Below are 18817 nucleotides of genomic sequence, written 5' to 3' on the forward strand. Positions count from 1 at the left end.
TTAAATACAATAATCATAGTACATGTTGTAGTTTAGGAAGGATTTAATTTAATTTATATAAATATTATTTAAATATTTAAAACAGGTGGGTCCCATAGTTTTTAAATAAAAAATTGAAAAAGTTGACCTTTAAGCATGTGGGATTCACATGGGTCCCACATGAAAATTAAAAAATACCTAAAACATGTGGGATCCACGTGGGTCCCACATTAAAAAATACAAAAAAAAAATTAACAGCTCCCCACCGCCCAGAAAAAGCTCCCAATGGGAGCTTTTTATGGCAGAGCGGTACCCCACCGTTTTGCGGGCGGTACCGCTCAGCGGTAAGGGGGTGTTTGGTAAAGCGGGTCGCGAGAGCGGGCCAGCTAGCGGGCCCGCTTTACCAAACAGGCACAAAGAGTAAAGACCAGCCGTGAAGCGGTTCATTAATGGGCTTGGGCCACCTTAGAGACTTACATTAATACCCAAATTCTGTACATGGTTTTGGGCTCAGAGCCAGAGCCACCGAAAGGTTCTCGTTTGAGACGTGTCGTGATATGAATGGTCAAAGCCAAGCGGAAGCTCAACCTCACGCTCCTCACTGTAAATGCTGTCTAGTCTAGTTGCAATTTGCAAATTTATGGAGGCTTCAATTGCCGTAGGTTAAACTTCTTCTTGCTTAGATTCTGGGTCAGTTTTTAATTAGGTACTGTCATGGTGGTGATAGGAGTATATCATAGAATGAAATTGTCAAAAACAGCGGCAAGTTTTACCCTCCCAATGAATGCAATGAACAGTAAATCAGTTTTTGGTTGGTAAAGAAGATCTTGGGAGAGATCTTCCTTTCTTTCCCTCTCTGTTTTATGTTGATTTGACTATCAAATTGTGTAGCAGGTTTGCTAAATACTATAAGCAATTCGGCTGTGAACTAGAAATCTATCATACAAAATTTCTGGTAGTAAAGAGCGAAAAGAAAAAAAAGAAAGTAAATGGCTCTCCTGCTTGAAGACGACAGTTTATTAACCTTTAAATATGGAGGTAGGAGCCAGTGGAGGAGTATCCAACTGGTACAGATTGAGCGAAGGACCCACAAACCGAAACAGTATCCAACCTCCAATTACAATGAAAATGGAGGCGTAAGCAAACTTGTTAAGCCAAAAGAGCAGTCCCTTCTCTCCCACGTAGAGCTCTGTTGCCTTCTCTGCAACACTCATGTCCTCCCACTTCTTGGGAGCAGGAGGTGAAGAAGTTTGGGCCTTCATGGCTTGTCCATCCTTCATCTGCTGTCTTCGCTTCCTCGAACCTCGTCTAAACCGTATTTCCACAGTTTCTGGTGTTGGTGATGGTGGATCGTTGCCTGGAGTGTCTCTGCTACTGCTGTTGCTTGTGCCGTTTGTAGAAATGATTCTGAGACATCTCCGCGGCGGCCGTGATAGAAGCAATGGCATAGCTGTTGCTGTTGAGGGTTTTCTGGGGGAGATGAGGATAGCTGGCGCTGGTGATTTTGAAGGTAAGAAACGGAGGATGTTGGAATCCATTGTTTGCTTGGTATAGCTAGAGGGCTTGAACTGAATGGGTGGATGTAATCTGTCATCCCTTTTATCTTCGATGGGTTCCGATTTGGTGTGAAGGCCCCTACCCGTTTTAACATTGGGTAGCCCACAAATACATTTACATGCGTCCAACTCCGTCACTGAAATAATTAAGATGCCAACTTTTAAAATTTTTATCATTTTTCGTTCGAATTAACCAGCTGAAATGGTTTTTTTTTTTGTAAATATAATCTCAATTTCGTGGATTTTTCCCCATCCGTACGAATTTTAGCTGAGTCTTACTCACCATTGCTTTTCTTCTGCTTAAAGTTTACGCCAGTTGTGAAAGTGCATAGTGATTCCCCAATGAAGAAAAAGGCCCGTGGATTTATAGGTGGGCATGGACTCGGGTTTTTTTACAGTTCGAACTCATTCCCGTCTTTGATGACCGAAGCCGGGTAACTCGTGTTTCTTCAGTTTGCTTTTTTTTGGCTATTTTGCGGGAACCAACGACCACCACCGAATCTACTCTCCAACAACGGAGTCCACTCAGCCATGCCTGTTACAGGCGATCTTGATCGGATCAGAAAGGACGACCCGTTCCTCATGCAGTACCAGCCATCAGAACTCCGCGTAGCATCGGAGTTCTTGACGACGTGGCTCCCCTTCCTTTCCCGAGATCTTTGTCACAATTGCACTCAAAACCTCTCCGACCGCATCCGTTCTCTAGACCCAGGTGACTCATAATTTCAATTGCTCGTAGTGCTCTCTTAGTCTGTTTTAGGTTTTGTTTGTTGGGCGAGAAAAGTTAATTTTGTTCCGGCCACGGAGATTTTGATTATTGCTTGCATGTTTTTGTATTTTTGCGTCTTTCTCATGTGCGTTTTGATGCAAATATATGAGTTGGGACGTATGTAATGAAATTTAGATTTAGCGGCCAAAAGACCGAAAAAGCACTGTTGTAGTTTTAGTGGAAGATTATGTTTTTGCTTCGCAAACTGTGTTTTGTATGCCTGACGTTGGGTATGTTAGGGTATCTTGTTGGGATTCCTGTTTCATAGTTGCAATTTATTTTCATAATTTGGGGTTATAAAATGGGTTTGTCATTGGATTGGAAGTTCGAACGATCTTATTTTTTGACATGATTGTAGAACTTGATGGTGAAGCAGAAGCCTTGCATTCAGATAAGAGTGTAACATCTTTGTCTCCTAACAATGAGGAATCAGGAGAGACCATAGAGAAATATGAGGATAACTATGACACATATTCGCGAGGCAGTTGCAAAGATGGTGATGATACGAATTCATTAGATAGTTGGAAAGATGGGGAAAATGGGTGCTGTGAACCCCACAAGGAAGCTTCTAGTAGTGGTTTAACCTCAGGATCACCTTCTGTTGACATCACCCCAAGTCCTCGAATATCTTGGGCTGACATGGCACAGGAAGATGAGCTTGAAGAAGAAGAAGAAGAAGAGGAAGAATCTGAATTGAATAAGCGAGTGGTTAATAGGAATCCTTTGAGTGGAGACTTGACAGTGACGAAGGTTATTGAGAAGCCTACGCTTTCTAGGGATCAGAGAGAGTACATTCGGTTCAAAAATGTTAAAAGGAAGAAAGATTTTATTTGCTTGGAGAGAGTTAACGGGAAGATTGTTAACATTCTTGGGGGGCTTGAGCTTCACAGTGGCGTTTTCAGTGCTGCAGAACAGAAAAGAATAGTTGAAGAAGTTTATGCCCTTGAGGAGAAGGGCAAAAGGGGGGAATTGAAAGGTTAGTGAGCCTATCTTCTTTTTTATGTGATTTTGTATATTTCCTAATAAGGATTTCCTATTTTGTGCGTTATATTTTGATTGTGTTCGATCAATTATCTATGATACTTTTAGTTCTCTATTTCATGTTGATACATATGAAACATAATACATGCCGGGAAATTGCCTTAACTATGGAGGGATATTCTCATCTGTGGCGAATATGCCTTGTGAGATTGATGCCAAAACCAAGTAATGAGACTATGAGAGATTCTTCATAAAGACTAACAAGAAAATACCTCTGTTTGTTTTAATGAAATTTATTTGCTCTGATTTTTCCAATTAGTGCTTTAAGTTCTTCATTTGTTATGCATGTACACTTCTATATCTTGGCATGCAGCTTTTAGGGACGTGCTCCTCGTTTTTGTTTAACATCTACTCATGCTTGCCCGAATTTTCTTGCAGAGCGGACTTATTCAGCACCCAAGAAGTGGATGAGGGGCAAAGGGCGTGTAACCATACAGTTTGGCTGTTGTTACAATTATTCCATTGTAGGTTCTCTCGGTTGTTTTTCCAATAATTTCTTTGTGTGCATATTTTATTGTATATTAGTTAGATCCACGATTGATTGATGGTAGGTGTGGGCACTGCCTTGTCTTTGTGATCTTCATGCTGCTTCTTGATCTAAGTTATCTGGCCATTATGTGGTGATGTGATGACAATAAGATTTATAATGAGGGATGCAAAGCTCACAATTTGAATATGATGGTGTCAGGATAAAATGGGCAACCCTCAGGGCATTCTTCAAAAAGAAACTGTAGATCCTTTGCCTTCTCTTTTCAAGGTCATCATTAGAAGGTTGGTCAAGTGGCATGTTCTTCCTCCAAGCTGTGTACCTGACAGTTGCATTGTGAACATCTATGAAGAAGGGGATTGCATACCTCCTCACATTGACAACCATGATTTTGTCCGACCCTTCTGCACTGTGTCATTTCTTAGCGAGTGCAATATTGTATTTGGGTCAAACTTAAAGATTTTGGCTGCAGGAGAGTTTGCTGGCTCAATTGCTATTCCCCTTCCTGTGGGGTAAGTATGATTTTTTGCCAACTTACTTAAATTCCGCAGGTCTTTGTAGTTGTCTTGTGTATTTCCTTATGTTTCCCATGGTTTCTTACTGCAAAATGGTTGCTGAAATTCAAGGCTTTAAAGTTGGCATTTTTATTCTTTTCCAGGTCTGTTCTTGTTCTAAATGGAAATGGGGCTGATGTGGCGAAGCATTGTGTTCCTGCAGTTGCCGCAAAGAGGTATCAAGTCAAAATTTATTATAATTCTACAGCTTGGTTGTGACTGCAGTTGGTAAACTGACTTCTGTTTATTTACCATGTCATAGAATATCAATCACATTCAGAAAAATGGATGAATCAAAGAGGCCGATTGGGTTTGTTCCAGAACCTGATTTGCAAGGGATTCAGCCATTATCATATGAAACAGGCAAAGTGAAGAGGCTTGATTCTCCTAAGTCTCACAGCCGTATTAAAAGGCAGCCTTTTAGAAGAGAGGGTAAGATGGAAGGCAGAGGATTTTCTCAGAGAAGCTATACCCAACCAGAGCCCCATTACTTGACTCGGACAAGACAAGGGCCTATTTATAAGCGAAGGTTTAGGATGAATCCTGACTACTGATGAGTGTATAAGTTTGGAGATATACTTGTTATTGGCCAATATATATAGGCAGCTATGTTTGATTGTGGAATGTGGATCTGAATTGGTATTTCAAGTAAGTAATTTATTGTGAATATGCGGCTAAGTGGTAGAATTATAAGGCCTATAACATGCGGCCAAATGATCGAGTTATAGGGCCTATTAACATGCGAACATGCGACCCAGTGATAGAGTTGTAGGGTGCAGCCTATTGATCATGTTCAATTCATGGATACAACATTTCCACATATTTGTGTACGAGGGGGTATTATATTTGTGTACATGGGTTATAGGTGTGCTAAAGGTTTCAAAGTGACTGGTGAATGGTGATGCATATGAGTAGGAGTTGTTTTCAGTTAGCCAGAAGGGGTATCTAAGAATGGTTTTCTGTTATTTTTGCTCGAATTGTTTGTGGGTTCTTGTTTGATCTAGTAATTGACGAGGTTATACTGGTTTGAAGCACATATGGAACCCAATTACTCTGGATTCTGTAGCTTTAGGCTGCTTGTCTGATGGGTTTTGTTTCTTGGAGAAGTTGAGCTGCACATTGATTGTACCGGCATGGCATCCATGTGTTGTATTGTATCATATTGAGTTTTTCCACTTTTTTCCCCCTCAAATTATATTTGTAGTGTGATATTTGTGAGTATTGTAATACAGGATTATGATTTTCTGATTAAGGTTTTTGTAGTTGTGAACTGTGACTTTGACACTATTGGATGAACGTCTAGCTAAGCTAGTATGGGATGCATAGATATTTTTACAGGATAGATTAACTGTGAATTTATTTCTTTGAAGCTGTTTTTTTTCATCCTTCATAATTCTGTGAAGGGTTTTTACAGCAGAAGAGAAGAATGTGAAGTTTTGAACAAAAGAGGCTGTGAAGAGAATAGCAAGAAAACCCACCAAGGAAAAGCCTTCCCAACACTTTTCACAAAATTGGTGCAAAAGCTTAATGCATGTCATGCTTCACATTACTGGTCTTGGACGTTACGTACTTGAAGTCTCCAAAAGCTTTAGCGATACGTCTTGGATCGACAACTGAAATCATAACGTCATACAAGTTTATCCTTAAGAAATTCGAGACGGGTCTAAACTTGGATCATCATGCTCATATGTACTTAAGATTCAAACTTAATGACATAGTAAATTAGGTCAAAGTTCAGTGCGTGACCAAAATAATATTGCTCTCAACAGGAGTCCAACTTAGGATCACCCTACTAGTCCGGACCCCATATTGTCCGTACTTACCTTATTAGGACATCTCTCTCTTCCTTCTTTCAAATTTCTCAATGCCCTAAACGGCACAAGATTCATCATTCTCACCATGAAGAGTGACAAAATGTCAACCTCAAATAAAGGAAATGCATCCATTCAATATCTTTGTGATGGGGACCTTTTCAACCTTCAAAGCCTGCTTATGAAGAAGACCACTTGTATAAGATAGCAATAGCAATAAATACATGAACTTCAATTTGTTGAATGTCTTTATAAGCATCACCATTTTTGTTCTGTTTTGTGAAATTTTCAGCAGCCTAGTAAAGAGAGAGATGCTTCTTCAAAAACTCACCTTAAGAAGAAAAACCCTTTTTTTTTGGTTCTTTTAGCACATGAGAACTCAGAGTTTGTTCAAGGATCAAGTACTAGAATGATTAATTGGACCAATCAAACACTTCCTTTTCATTGGTGTTTGGTTAGGTTTATAACTTGAGTGATAGTCTAATAGTGAATCTCTCTGGAGATAAACCGCATGGACTTGGAATGTCCATATCGAATGTTCAAGGCATTCTTAGTTATAAAAAAATTCACCTCACACTTGTATTGAAGTTCAAATTCCTTGAACTGTCCTAAATATAATATGTCATACAATGAATGATTTACTTTATTTTCAACTTAAATACAAGAGACTCGCACAAATTCACTCGTTGCTTCACACATCATATCTGAGTTATTTGGGATCTCTATCAATAAAAACAAACACAATCCTAAAGAGAACTATGCCAAGTAGGCCCACATCGACAGCCGTCTGATCTGGATCTTGATCATGATCATGATCATGATCTCCTTGATTGCAGACTTCATATATAAATGATATCGTCAGTCTGAGAAAGTGACGTTCGTTAATCCATGCAGTTTAGCTAATTAATCAAAGATATATATACTTCATAGAGAAAGTACAAAGACTTGTACTTCAATATGAAAACAAGTGGCAAGTTCACAGCATCGTTTGAACTAGCTTTTGAATAAACCATGCACAATTAGCGTAATAATTAATTAGATCTATAAATTAGGGCAAACAGAGAGGGAACATTAGAATTAATCCGGTGATATTCCGGTGTAGGAGCTGAGGCTGAGCTCCAACGAAGTACGGCCGGTAACCTCACCGGAGCGATACCAGTTACTGTAATACTGGCCATGGGAGTAGTACTCGTTATTATTTTTCTGGTAGAAGTCATTGATGTCCTCGCCGTGGATGGGGAACAAAGGGAGAGTTTCAATCTCTGGTGCAGCTTCCTCTTCCTCCTCCTCTTCTTCTTCTTCTTCCTGTTCTTGATGTTCTTGAAAAGTCAAGTCAATTGACCTTCTCTTATGATAATTATAAGGATGATGATCTTCATGACCAACCCATCCAAAGTTGTGACTTATGGTTCCACCATTAATGTCATTCCCACCTCCTGCAGCTGATGCTGAGCAACCCTGCTTCAAGAAACAGAAATAGAGACAAATATGGAGTTAATTAAAAGTTGGACTTTCATTTGTATACTAGTTGTATAGAATTAGAAACTCTTCAACCACCCGGCGTTAATCTAGTTGGTTATCTCTCCGGACTCCCGCGAGAGTTCGAACCAACCAGTTAGGATATTTTCTCGTGGAATCCTGGTTCCACGGGCTTGTCCCTTCGATACCAAACAAATAGTTATATAGAAACTCTTCATGATATATCGTTTCCATAGAAATTGCACTTTAGACAGAAATGCTTGCTTTGCTTTTGAACCCAAAAGGAGATGATACCCATATATAATTACTTGCCTTGAAGTTCTTCTCCAAGGCCATGGAACCATAGCCATGGTTCCCCATGTATCCAACAGAGCCAAACACAGCACCTGAAGAAGAAGATGCAGAAGAAAACCCTGAAGCAGTGACAAATACTTGACATAGAACAACAATTCACATAAAATAAAAACAAAGAATCGAAAATAGAAGAGAAAGATACAACACCAGGCGTGGTAGTAGAAATGTTGTTTTGGTACTTGTGGTTGTTGTGGAGAGAATAATCTTGATCAGTTTTCCAAGTAGCTTTTTGCATGGGGAGTGCCATATCAGTAATATCAGTAGAAGTGAATCTTTTCTTCTGCCTTTCACGGGCTTTGTGGTTCTGAAACCAATAAAACACATTCTTCCCTTCAATCTTACCGTACTGTCTGAGTCTAGCAGAGATCCTCTGTATCTGCTCTGCACTTGGGGACCTAACTCCATTGTTGTAATAAAGGTCTTTCAAGATTCTTATTTGCTCACTTGTGGGTGTCCACCTAGTACTACTTTGCCTGCAAAGATAGCTTGATGAAGATCCTCCTCCTCCAACTCCAACTCCTCCTCTGCAGCCACCATTACTGTCTTGATCATTTTGTTGTTGTTGTTGAGGGTCCATGACAGAAGGAAAAAAAACAAAGAAATTGAAGGTTGAGATATGGAGATGAAGGGTGTGGTAGTTGATGATTATAAAAAGGGAGAGGATCAGAGAAATATCTGAGAGAGAAGGACTAGTGAAGTTGACACAGAGAGATGAAAAAGGGAAGGGACAAAAGAAGGCATAGAAAGCTGGGAGGGTAACAGAGGATTTTAATTACTTGGATCAAAAGGCATGACGAGGTGTGTATATATATGCATATATAAATGCATATATACACATATATGATTAATCATGATACCTTTTGCACCTGCAGATAAAAGAAAAGGAAATCAAGTAGAGAATGAGGCATATGAGATGATATGTTTGGATTGAAAAAAAGAAAAAGAAGAGAGGGCTAGTGAGTGAAATGTGAATGAATTTGCCATAAATTTTTGATTTTTAGAGTTTGGTTTTCTCTTTTTGGGGATCTTCTTTGAATGGAGATCTTTTAGTACAACTTGTCCTTTTGCTAACTGAGATGTGTTTGGATTGAAAGAAATAAAGAACAGTGAATGAATGAAATAAAAAAAACCTCTAGAGTTGGGCTTTTGTTTTTCTGGGTTCTTCTTTCAATGGGGGATATGGTATCATTCTTTAGAGGAATGTCATGGTTTCTGGATCTTCTGATGATTGAGTAAAAGAAACATTCATTCACTAAACAAAACCCAGTTCAACAATCATGCATATTTATAATCATGTATGTATATGTTGCTTTATATTAGTATATATTGGATTTGGGGACTATCAACACAGTACATGAAAATATTGGTGTTGTCTCATGTGGGTAAAAGAAAAAAGAAAGAAAAGACTGACAGAACGAAAAGCCAAGACTGAGTATATGTATCTTGGTGGAAACTAGTGTTTCTTGTTTCTTGCAATCGAATTTTTTCGAAAGGCTCATCATTACATAGCCAAAAGGCCCATAATATATAATAAAATACATGTATATATATATGTATAGCTGCCTGTCTGCGAGTGTCTCATTCAACTTTTGTGTTGGTTTTCAGACAGAGTGTGCATTATTTGTTTGATATTGACACTGCCATCATGAGATCTTCCTCTCCTTATCATGCATTTACATTGCCTTTTGTTCTCTCTCTCTCTCCCAATTCTCTCAAGGCTAAGGGCACTGGACATCTGCAGAAGTCATTGTAATTTTAATCATGCCCCTTCCGCATATTTATTAGTTTGGAATCCACACAATTCTTTAAATTTATCGAACAGACTAAACGTTCTGCAGTGACTTCTTCTGCAAGGTCTTCGTCTGCTCAAAAAGACTAATATGGTATATGGGGAAGTTTATGTTTTGTATCATATATCTTTTGTTTAATTTTCTGGGTCATTGGCCCAAGTAAGTAGTAGTCATTCTGTTTGTTTTGATCGTTCTTTTAAGGGTTTTTTTTTGGATTTGCCTGTAAAGCAATCTCTCATTCTCTCTCTGTCTCTTATCCAATTAGATCATGAGATGATGAGAGGGTGCTTACCTCATCAGGGTCTAGTAGTGTGCTGCAGCCGAAGTAGTGCAGAGGCAAACCTTCCCTTTTCTTTGGGGTAATCATTTACTTTTCACTTATTTTCTAACTCCATATCTCTTAAACACCACATCACAATATCATTCCATCTCTCTCCCTCAAGACTACTAGGCTGCTATGTACACTCTTTGCTTTCTGTCTTTTTAATGCTAAGAGCCTAAGACAGAGACTTCTAACAACATATAATCATATATATACACACACATACCGAGAGAGAGAGAGGGGTGGGGGTAAACCCTAGCCACAAGCTTTTCTTTTGCGTTTAATTTATTTTCTTTGCCTTTTGAACTCATCCTACGTACACCAGTGATACCTTAAATGGATTGATGTTATCCAAGTTACTAAATTAATTCTACTTATATATTATATATGTCATTTATGTTATCATGTAGATTCTACGTACACCAGCCATCGTTATCTTAAATGGGTTAAAGTTAATATACATTTATATTATATGCAGGCCCACCTTCAGACAATGGGCTAGCCCAAATTTTAAATCCATGCTTGTTTTCCACTTTTGTATATATATAGACCTGCCGCTAGAACTAGAATTAGACCCAAATCCGATTCTTAGTTGCTACACACGGTACGCATCCAATAAAGCTGTAGAATTGGTAAAACGTTTAATAAGAAAGCTACCCTTGAATAACTGAACTTAGAGAGGAGTGTAAAGTTACAATGCCTCCTACCAGTTCTATGATACACTGTGAAAGATGTGCGGATTGCGTAATTCAACATTGTAAAGCTTCTCAATCAAAAGAAACATGCCTGGAAGAGAATGCTTTGCTCAACCCACAACTCATGACTCTGGTGAAAACGTAGTAACGTCGACAATAGCAGCGCTACTTCCTTCCGGCGTAAGCTCCCAATTTCGATAAGTCTGGAATATAGAAGGCCAGCTCAGAAGATCCTTTCACAAACATGAGACTTCCAGGAGCCCACCTTACCACTGGGGGCTCAACTTCAGTACTCATCCAACTTGTAACCTGCAGAGAATCAAAAGGAGTTAACGAGTTTAACCGGTGCAGAAAGCACCTGCCGGCTGCAAAGAGCATAACCATTATTTGAGGGGAGTAGTGTGTGTGTGTGAGAGAGAGAGATACAGAGAGGAAGAGATTGCAAGGTTCAGCAGCGCATACAGTTTCAAAGCTCATCCAATGTGCAACCTGGATTGTAAACAAACACACATGTTCAATGATGACATTGTGGAAACATGAGAGAGAGATATTTAGCTATGAATAAGGGGAACTGATTAAAGTTTTCAAAGTACCTCTTTCCCACTTCGTACACTCCAAGCATGAACACTACCATCACCTGAACCTGGCAATAATGTCAGAACCAACTCAATTAGCATAAGCATCAGAAGCAATGTGTCAATGAAACTCGCAAGAGAGGTGCCTGCATTTGTCATAGGGTGCTTTACTTTATTTGGCAGGTGCGGCCCTTAAAATGCATTTCAAGCCCCATGTAATTCTACACACCAAAGAGTACCCACATGCCACAGCTTACCATCAAAAAATTGGAACTTACCTTTGCTTAGTGAACGCAAGGATACGATAAATGTTCTAAGCATATCACCTGAATTTAAGAGAGAGAGAGAGAGAGGTGCTACCAGATACAACAAACATCCCCTCAGGGCTGAAAGATGCCTCTAATGTTGAATTGCTTGAAACTGGCTTCACATTATATGTGGATAGCTAAAACAACAGTGACAATAAAAAGACATCAGATAATCTATCTCAGGTTTGAAACGACAACAAACTTCATCTAAAAACAAAGGAATTCACATGCCCACTGTAAAACACACATAAAGGCAAAAGAACTTACTGTCAAACACAGATACAGGCAAAAGAACTTACTATTGTGCCACGGAATGAGTCAAGAACATGAATGTGTCCATCCATTGTTGTTAAAAGCATAAGTCTCCCATCATTGCTGAATTTTATGACATTTGCATCAGATGCATCTCCCCCAACAGAAAATATTTCAAAAGGGCCCTATAAGGATTGAAAAATCTACCAAAGTTAGCAACATCCTGACCTTGTTAACAGAAATGGAGCAACATGTTCACATCTTGTACGCTGTAACATTCCATGAGTTATCAGCCACTGACCTTTTCATACTTCCGAGCATCAAACATTCTAACGAATCCTCCGAATGCAATTGTAAAAACTAGTCCTTGGTCATCATATGCTGTGGCAGGCCTTCCTTGTACACGTAAAAGTCCCTAGAATATGGATGATAGATCAAATAAAAAGAAAAATAGGGCGATTATGCTTAGAAGAATCCTCTGTATGTGTTCAAAGCTATTTACCTGACACCTCTCAGCTCGTTGGTCCCAAAGCAAAACTGTTCGATCCAGTGAGCCAGAAATAAAGCAATCATTACGAGAGCACAAGCTAAGAGAAACAACCCTAGGAAAAAAGAAAGAATAGAATACGTGATTTTGGAAGACACAGTCACTTGGAAGCCAAAGAAAATTTGCTGAAATCAGAAACCAAACCTGTCATGGTGACCTTTGAAATACCGTAAGTACTTGTTGTCATGCAAGGACAGAAGCCTTAGAGATTCTAAATATATGACTGTAGGTTAAAAAAAGTATGGGCAAAGTTCAACTCAATCACAGTAATTTTTCTGATAAACGTACCATCCCAACCATTTTTTGAAGAGTATATGACTGTTGTAGGATGAGATGTAAAGCAGACAAGATCAACTCCATATTTTTTGCTATTAATTGTCTTCAAACATCTGAAAATAGAAAAAGGTGTTCATTATTCAAGCCGTAACAAAATAAGGAAGGCAATTAAGCTGAAGCATCAAAGAATAGTAAAAATTTAACTAACAAGACCAAATTGTAATGTAATATCCAAAAGAGACCATAAGATGAAGGCACTTCCCCCATAGGTTTTTCTTCAAGACGGGCACTGTTATACACTAATCCCAAGTTGTATACGACTAATATTTAGCCTTAAAACAAGACACCATTTGGGGAACCAAACTGTATCATCATATTACCCTTTCTCAGAATTCCTTAAAACACAAACAAAACCCTAACATAGGACTACCCAGCGAAATTGGTAAATCTTTCAACCTTCCCACCTTTCACATCTCATATGGCGACAACTCAACACACTATCTGAAATCCATATCTTTCATCTAAGCTTAATTTTAATCTATATCAAGGTTTCTTGAAACACTTCACACAAATACAGTTAAAGAGCAAGTCATGTCCCCAAAATTAATATTCATAAGAAACAATCATCAAACTGTTCATAGCGGAGACAGACAAAAAAGAAAATTAGGGAGCTTACGTAGCAGTGGAAACATCATAGAGGCGGATGGATTCATCGTCACTAGCAGTTACCAGATAACTAGATGTCTTGTGGAAATCCATAGAACTAATTCTACCATTCTGCGTATGTAACAAACAAACAAAAAATCTTCAAACTTCATTAACAATCGCACTATATAACATAAAAATAGGTTTTGAAAAGAAATGGGGACTGAACTCAAAATTCAAAAAGAAGAAGTAGTAAATTACATAATCTCTAAACGCCATGCCAACTTCCATGCTTTGAATAATCTCCTCAGTTAGTTCCAACGAGACCTTCTCTTCCCTCTCCGGTTGTGTCCCTAGAAATTGGAACATCGATGGGCCAGACCAAGATTGACACAAACAAAATCAAAGCTTTAATTAACCGATTAAACGCCAAATAGAAAGAAATTAACATAAAAGATAATTCTCTTACCACCCATTTCGTTCTTGCGACGAACTTCACAGATTCCGGCGACTATAGCTCAGCTTCCAATTCAGTATTGCCCGCGAAGAAGGGAAGTTTTGGACGTTATGGAATCTCAGGGATCGGGGAAGGAGGAGACTTATTACTTATTAGGCCGGATTTATTATTGGGTCAGCTTGGTGCCTGGGCTCGACAACTTAAGCCCATTCCAACAGCCCATAACGTTGGAAAATTGGGGGGAAAATTATTATTCTGTCCGTTGTGGCTGGGCCCAAGTCTCGATAAGTTCAGTTTCAGCCCATTATATCGGATAAGTGGGCCTCAAATGTTGGGTTTTATTCCACATGTTGATGCAGTAGAACGAACTTTTCAGATCAAAAAACCCTAAAACGGAGAAAAATCTGGCGGGAAGCTAATGTTCTCGAAGCTGCGGACTGAGCCAAACGACGCTGAAGCAAGATCCCAGTGGTTTACTGCGGAATCTTTCTTCGTCCTCGTTATCTATGGTACTCGACAAAGCAACGCAATATTCCTTCTCAAACCGCTTCACACTACAAAGCAAACGACAAAACCGATCTGCCATTATACTCTACTTCGATATCAACGTCCGGCTACATCCTGACGCTCCAGTCCTCCACCTCGCAATCACCTCGAAACGATCCGATGGCGCACCTCGGCCTTTACCTTGCCCTGGAAAACGACGTTTACTGAAAGAAACCACTTGAATTTTGGCTCCAAATCTTCCGATTTCGCGCATATTTAAGTTCGTTAGGGTTCATCAACACCATTGACAGTATGAATCTATGGAAATAGCAGTCGAGAGTTTGATCGGTTCTTAGTGAAACTGGAAACACGAATCAGTTTTTCTTTTTTCTAGGTGAAATTGAAGCAATTGGAAATGGAAGGTAAAGTTTCTGCGGAGGATAGGAAGTCTAAGAAGGGGTGGATCTGGTGGTTGCTTGTGCTCGTGTTCGGTGCTTCAGTTGTAGCTGCAGGCGTCCTCACAATTTTGAAACAATTTCATCATAATAAGCGAGACTCAGTCTCGGATCGTCCCGCGGACATTGTGAAGAAATATGCGGACGCTCTTGAAATTGCTTTGAATTTCTTCGATGTTCAAAAGTGTATGATATTTACCAACTGTATATCTCCCGAATTGTAGTTTTTGTTACAATTGGAACGTTTTAGAGGTGTTTCCTGTTGGTTGATGCAGCCGGGATGTTGGTGAATAACAAGATTGCATGGAGAGGGGATTCGGGACTGCATGATGGGAGAGAAGAGGGCTTGGATTTAACGAAGGGACTCTACGATGCTGGGGATCTGATCAAGTTTGGATATCCGATGGCTTTCACGGCAACAATGCTGTCGTGGGCGATTCTTGAATATGGTGATCAGATGAATGCAGTGAAGCAGCTTGGGCACGCGCAAGACTCATTGAAGTGGATCACAGATTTTCTTATCAATGCCCATCCTTCTACTAACGTTCTCTATGTTCAGGTTCTCTAATTTTAACAACCTGCCCCTTGATTTACATTTCACTGCTAAAGAGTTTTATGGCCTCTGCTTCAAATGTCTTGATCTAAAAATTGCCTAGAATTTGTGAATATTTTACTTTCACTTTTCTTAATTGAGTTTTCAACTCATGTTTATGTGATCTGCACAATCTCTTGCCAACCATCACTCATGATGACCTATATCTCATTTGTTTCATAAATATTCATGTCTTCCACTTTTTTAAAATCTTGCACTTTCTGCATATGTTCATTAGTATGTCACATGCTTAAAGATCCCAATAAGATTAATTTCTTAACCAAAAAATTGCTTGTAGTCTCTCAAATAGTTGCATCTTTATTTGGGTTGTTGAAGGTAGGCGATCCTGAACTGGACCATAAATGTTGGGAAAGACCAGAAAACATGACGGAGCAGCGGCCTCTCATGCAGGTCAACACCTCTTTCCCAGGAACGGAGGTTGCTGCGGAAACTGCTGCTGCTATGGCATCAGCATCTCTGGTTTTCAAAAAAACCAATTCCACTTATGCTGGATTACTTCTTCTGCATGCCCAACAACTGTTTACTTTCGCCGATACTTATAGAGGTTCTTATACCGTCAGCATCCCCCAAGTGCAGAAGTACTACAACTCTACAGGATATGGAGATGAACTCTTATGGGCAGCCACCTGGCTCTACCATGCCACTGGAGACCTTTCATACCTCAGATATGTAACTGAAGAAAACGGCAAAGCGTTTGCCAATTGGGGGAATCCAACTTGGTTCAGTTGGGATGACAAGCATGCTGGAACTCAGGTGTATATTTTGTGAATGCAGTGTTTTGGATGTTTCATCCCAGTTTTCAATTGAGTAGAATTTTGTTTGTTTTTATGACAAAGTTGTATGTGTTGACCAATGTCAATACTGTTACCTCTGCAGTTCTTGCATACCATCTGTTTATGCTGCGCCAGAAATGTTAGATAAAGACTTATTTTTGGAGCATGTTTAAAATTACTAATCATGTAGTTGGACCTCTTTTACCTTCTATTCCATTTCATCTGTTAAGTTGTTGCATTAATAAAGGAAAGCAAAATACTGCTGATAATGTTATGAAGAATATTGCTGTATGTATTATGGATTGGGGTGACGTGTGCTAATCCTTTCTTTTGTAACATTGGAGCAGGTTCTGCTGTCCAGGGTAGGTTTCTTTGGTATGAAAGGAATTTCTGGAGAGGAGAATATTGACCTCCAGCTTTACCAGAAAGCTTCAGAGCATATCTTGTGTGGGCTTCTTCCAGATTCACCGACTGCCACATCAAGCAGGACTGAAAGTAATTTTCCTTAACTTATTAATAGGAATTTTTAGTTACATGCATATATCTTTTCCATGTTCCCATTTTGATTGATTAGACACAAGCATAATGCACAGGCTCTTGTTTGAGTTTAGAAAATTGGAATTTCTATCTGTTTCTCTTGCTTTTCAGGCTGCTTGTGGACCGTGCTTTAAAATCTGAACAACGGAATTGAAAAAGCTTTGCACGAGTAGTTACAGTAAAGTAAATGGTTTGAGATATATCTTAATCAACAATCCACCACACAGGCCACATTTGTTGCTAGGTGCCAAATGCCAATATACTATGCGCATATCAGTAGCACACGCTTTTTGATTCTATAATATTCTCCGTTTTTTTATTTGCACACCAAAATGATGAATGCATTTCTAGTCTCAGTAATGTATGCGTTGGATGCAATTTTTTTTATGCAGGTGGACTGATATGGGTTGAAAAGTGGAACAGCCTGCAGCATCCTGTTGCGTCTGCGTTCCTAGCTGTTCTATTTAGTGATTACATGATTACAACACGGACTGAAACACTGTATTGCAGCGGGAAACTCTATAAGCCGGCAGATCTGCGTGAATTTGCCATATCACAGGTGTGTGTTTGTCTGGCATTGAATTAAATGCTTACTTTTCATTGATGAAAGATGATCGACTCTCACTTGTTGCGTTCACATCAACCTAGCTGCATCAGTTTACACAATTCACTTTTTAACTTACAATATTGGGGCATAAAAGCATACAAAACCCACGGTAAGAGGAACATATATTACTGAACTGAATGCTTCCTTGTACAGTATTTTTAAGTTCTCACCTTTCTTCTTATAGGAGCCATAACCCTAAGCCTCCATCTTAATGGCAGGCACTAATAGAATGGAGCATATAATTAAGGCATTTCTAATCATGATATATGGGGAACTAAAGTTGTTTTGGCATTTTTACTTATAATACCAGATCTTATAAGTTATAAAGAGGAAGGTGATATTCTTGAGAAGGTATACATAATACATAATACATGCTTATATTCAATTTCTCAAAAGACTCGATGCATTCAAGAAACCTGATTATCTGCCACACCAACTCTATTCCTCGGCACTCTTAGAAGCAGATAAAAATAATGGATTCCCTTGTTTCTTATGTACATACATGTCTTATTCTTTCTAAGCAGACATTTGGTGATTGCTGAAACATTTGAGCATGTCAAGTGCAAAAACTACGTTCCTTCTGTATTACTTGTTAACCAGTCTGCTTTATCTTTCAGGCAGATTATGTTTTGGGGAACAATCCAATGAAAATGAGCTATCTAGTTGGGTATGGAAGTGACTACCCTCAATTTGTGCACCATAGAGGATCTTCAATTCCAATCGATGCTAACACTGGGTGCGCTGATGGATTCATTTGGCTCGACTCAGTTACTCCCAATCCAAATGTGGCTATTGGAGCACTGGTTGGTGGTCCCTTCCTGAATGAAACTTACATTGATTCCCGGAACAACTCAATGCAAGGTGAACCAACTACTTACAACAGTGCTCTAGTTGTTGCCCTTCTCTCTGGCTTGACTGCATCTTCGTCAGTGGTGCAGTCTTTCCTCCACTAGGGCACTCGACAATAATCAAACCTGTATATTTTGTACATGCTCTCTGCAATCTTTGTTGCCTCATAGAATTAGTTTGTCTGGAAGCATTCAGTCTAACATGATCTCGGGTCACAAGAACAATGTTCACCACACTGGTGATAGGTAAGACTAGGCCGAATACCATGCGGGTAGGGGCCCAGAAGTGGGACAAACTCACGGAATTAGGATTCCATAAGAAAATATCTTTATTGGTTGGTTCAAACTCCCGATCTCGGACACCACCCTAGGCCATAAGTTCAGTGTCGACTATCGCAGATGTTGCTTTGGTTGAGTTTTAGTGTTTTGGTATTTGATCAATTCGTGTATGGTTTTGTTGTGATGTATTATATGTAAGATACATTGGTGGAGATCTTTTGGTGTTTGATCCCTCAATTTAAGATGGTGCCATAAGAGACCATCCCAAGCTCAGCCAATAAATGCGTATAGAAAGCCAAATACAAATAACAAATAAGCAAAA

The 18817-nt window shown here is 39.3% G+C and overlaps 5 protein-coding genes across 7 annotated transcripts; 2 read left to right on the forward strand and 3 right to left on the reverse strand.

The window, feature by feature from the left end:
- Positions 1–862: 862 nt before the first annotated feature.
- On the reverse strand, positions 863–1717 carry LOC120015084. The gene has a single exon (XM_038867306.1). The coding sequence runs from the start codon at positions 1710–1712 to the stop codon at positions 999–1001; it is 714 nt and encodes a 237-aa protein (XP_038723234.1). The 5' UTR covers positions 1713–1717; the 3' UTR covers positions 863–998.
- Positions 1718–1903: 186 nt separating this feature from the next.
- Positions 1904–5638, forward strand: LOC120015082 (RNA demethylase ALKBH9B-like). 2 transcript variants are annotated; one of them, XM_038867305.1, is made up of 6 exons: positions 1904–2247; positions 2681–3280; positions 3724–3809; positions 4034–4344; positions 4491–4562; positions 4649–5638. In XM_038867305.1, exons 1-6 carry the CDS (start codon positions 2067–2069, stop codon positions 4938–4940), a joined length of 1542 nt encoding a protein of 513 aa, XP_038723233.1. In that variant the 5' UTR covers positions 1904–2066; the 3' UTR covers positions 4941–5638. The 2 variants fall into 2 exon arrangements, with proteins under 2 accessions (XP_038723233.1, XP_038723232.1); XM_038867304.1 differs by having other exon boundaries at positions 1909–2247; positions 2663–3280.
- A 1516-nt stretch (positions 5639–7154) lies between these two features.
- On the reverse strand, positions 7155–8995 carry LOC120015728 (protein WUSCHEL-like). Its single transcript, XM_038868268.1, has 3 exons — positions 8178–8995; positions 7989–8062; positions 7155–7655 (listed from the first exon to the last, which is right to left on the reverse strand). The coding sequence occupies exons 1-3, from the start codon at positions 8605–8607 to the stop codon at positions 7275–7277; spliced, it is 885 nt and encodes a 294-aa protein (XP_038724196.1). The 5' UTR covers positions 8608–8995; the 3' UTR covers positions 7155–7274.
- A 1787-nt stretch (positions 8996–10782) lies between these two features.
- Positions 10783–14039, reverse strand: LOC120015334 (protein ANTHESIS POMOTING FACTOR 1). The gene is made up of 12 exons (XM_038867713.1): positions 13910–14039; positions 13702–13793; positions 13472–13572; positions 12808–12908; positions 12664–12730; positions 12475–12574; positions 12274–12387; positions 12020–12157; positions 11773–11857; positions 11431–11480; positions 11300–11326; positions 10783–11146 (listed from the first exon to the last, which is right to left on the reverse strand). Exons 1-12 carry the CDS (start codon positions 13914–13916, stop codon positions 11003–11005), a joined length of 1026 nt encoding a protein of 341 aa, XP_038723641.1. The 5' UTR covers positions 13917–14039; the 3' UTR covers positions 10783–11002.
- Positions 14040–14282: 243 nt separating this feature from the next.
- Positions 14283–18783, forward strand: LOC120014638 (endoglucanase 2-like). 2 transcript variants are annotated; one of them, XM_038866649.1, is made up of 6 exons: positions 14283–15024; positions 15114–15397; positions 16028–16204; positions 16572–16719; positions 17154–17320; positions 17986–18783. In XM_038866649.1, the coding sequence occupies exons 1-6, from the start codon at positions 14799–14801 to the stop codon at positions 18319–18321; spliced, it is 1338 nt and encodes a 445-aa protein (XP_038722577.1). In that variant the 5' UTR covers positions 14283–14798; the 3' UTR covers positions 18322–18783. The 2 variants fall into 2 exon arrangements, with proteins under 2 accessions (XP_038722577.1, XP_038722576.1); XM_038866648.1 differs by having other exon boundaries at positions 15767–16204; positions 17986–18782.
- Positions 18784–18817: the final 34 nt, after the last annotated feature.

This window comes from Tripterygium wilfordii, chromosome 14, assembly GCF_013401445.1.
Source record: "Tripterygium wilfordii isolate XIE 37 chromosome 14, ASM1340144v1, whole genome shotgun sequence".
In the NCBI taxonomy this organism is placed as follows: Eukaryota; Viridiplantae; Streptophyta; class Magnoliopsida; order Celastrales; family Celastraceae; genus Tripterygium; species Tripterygium wilfordii.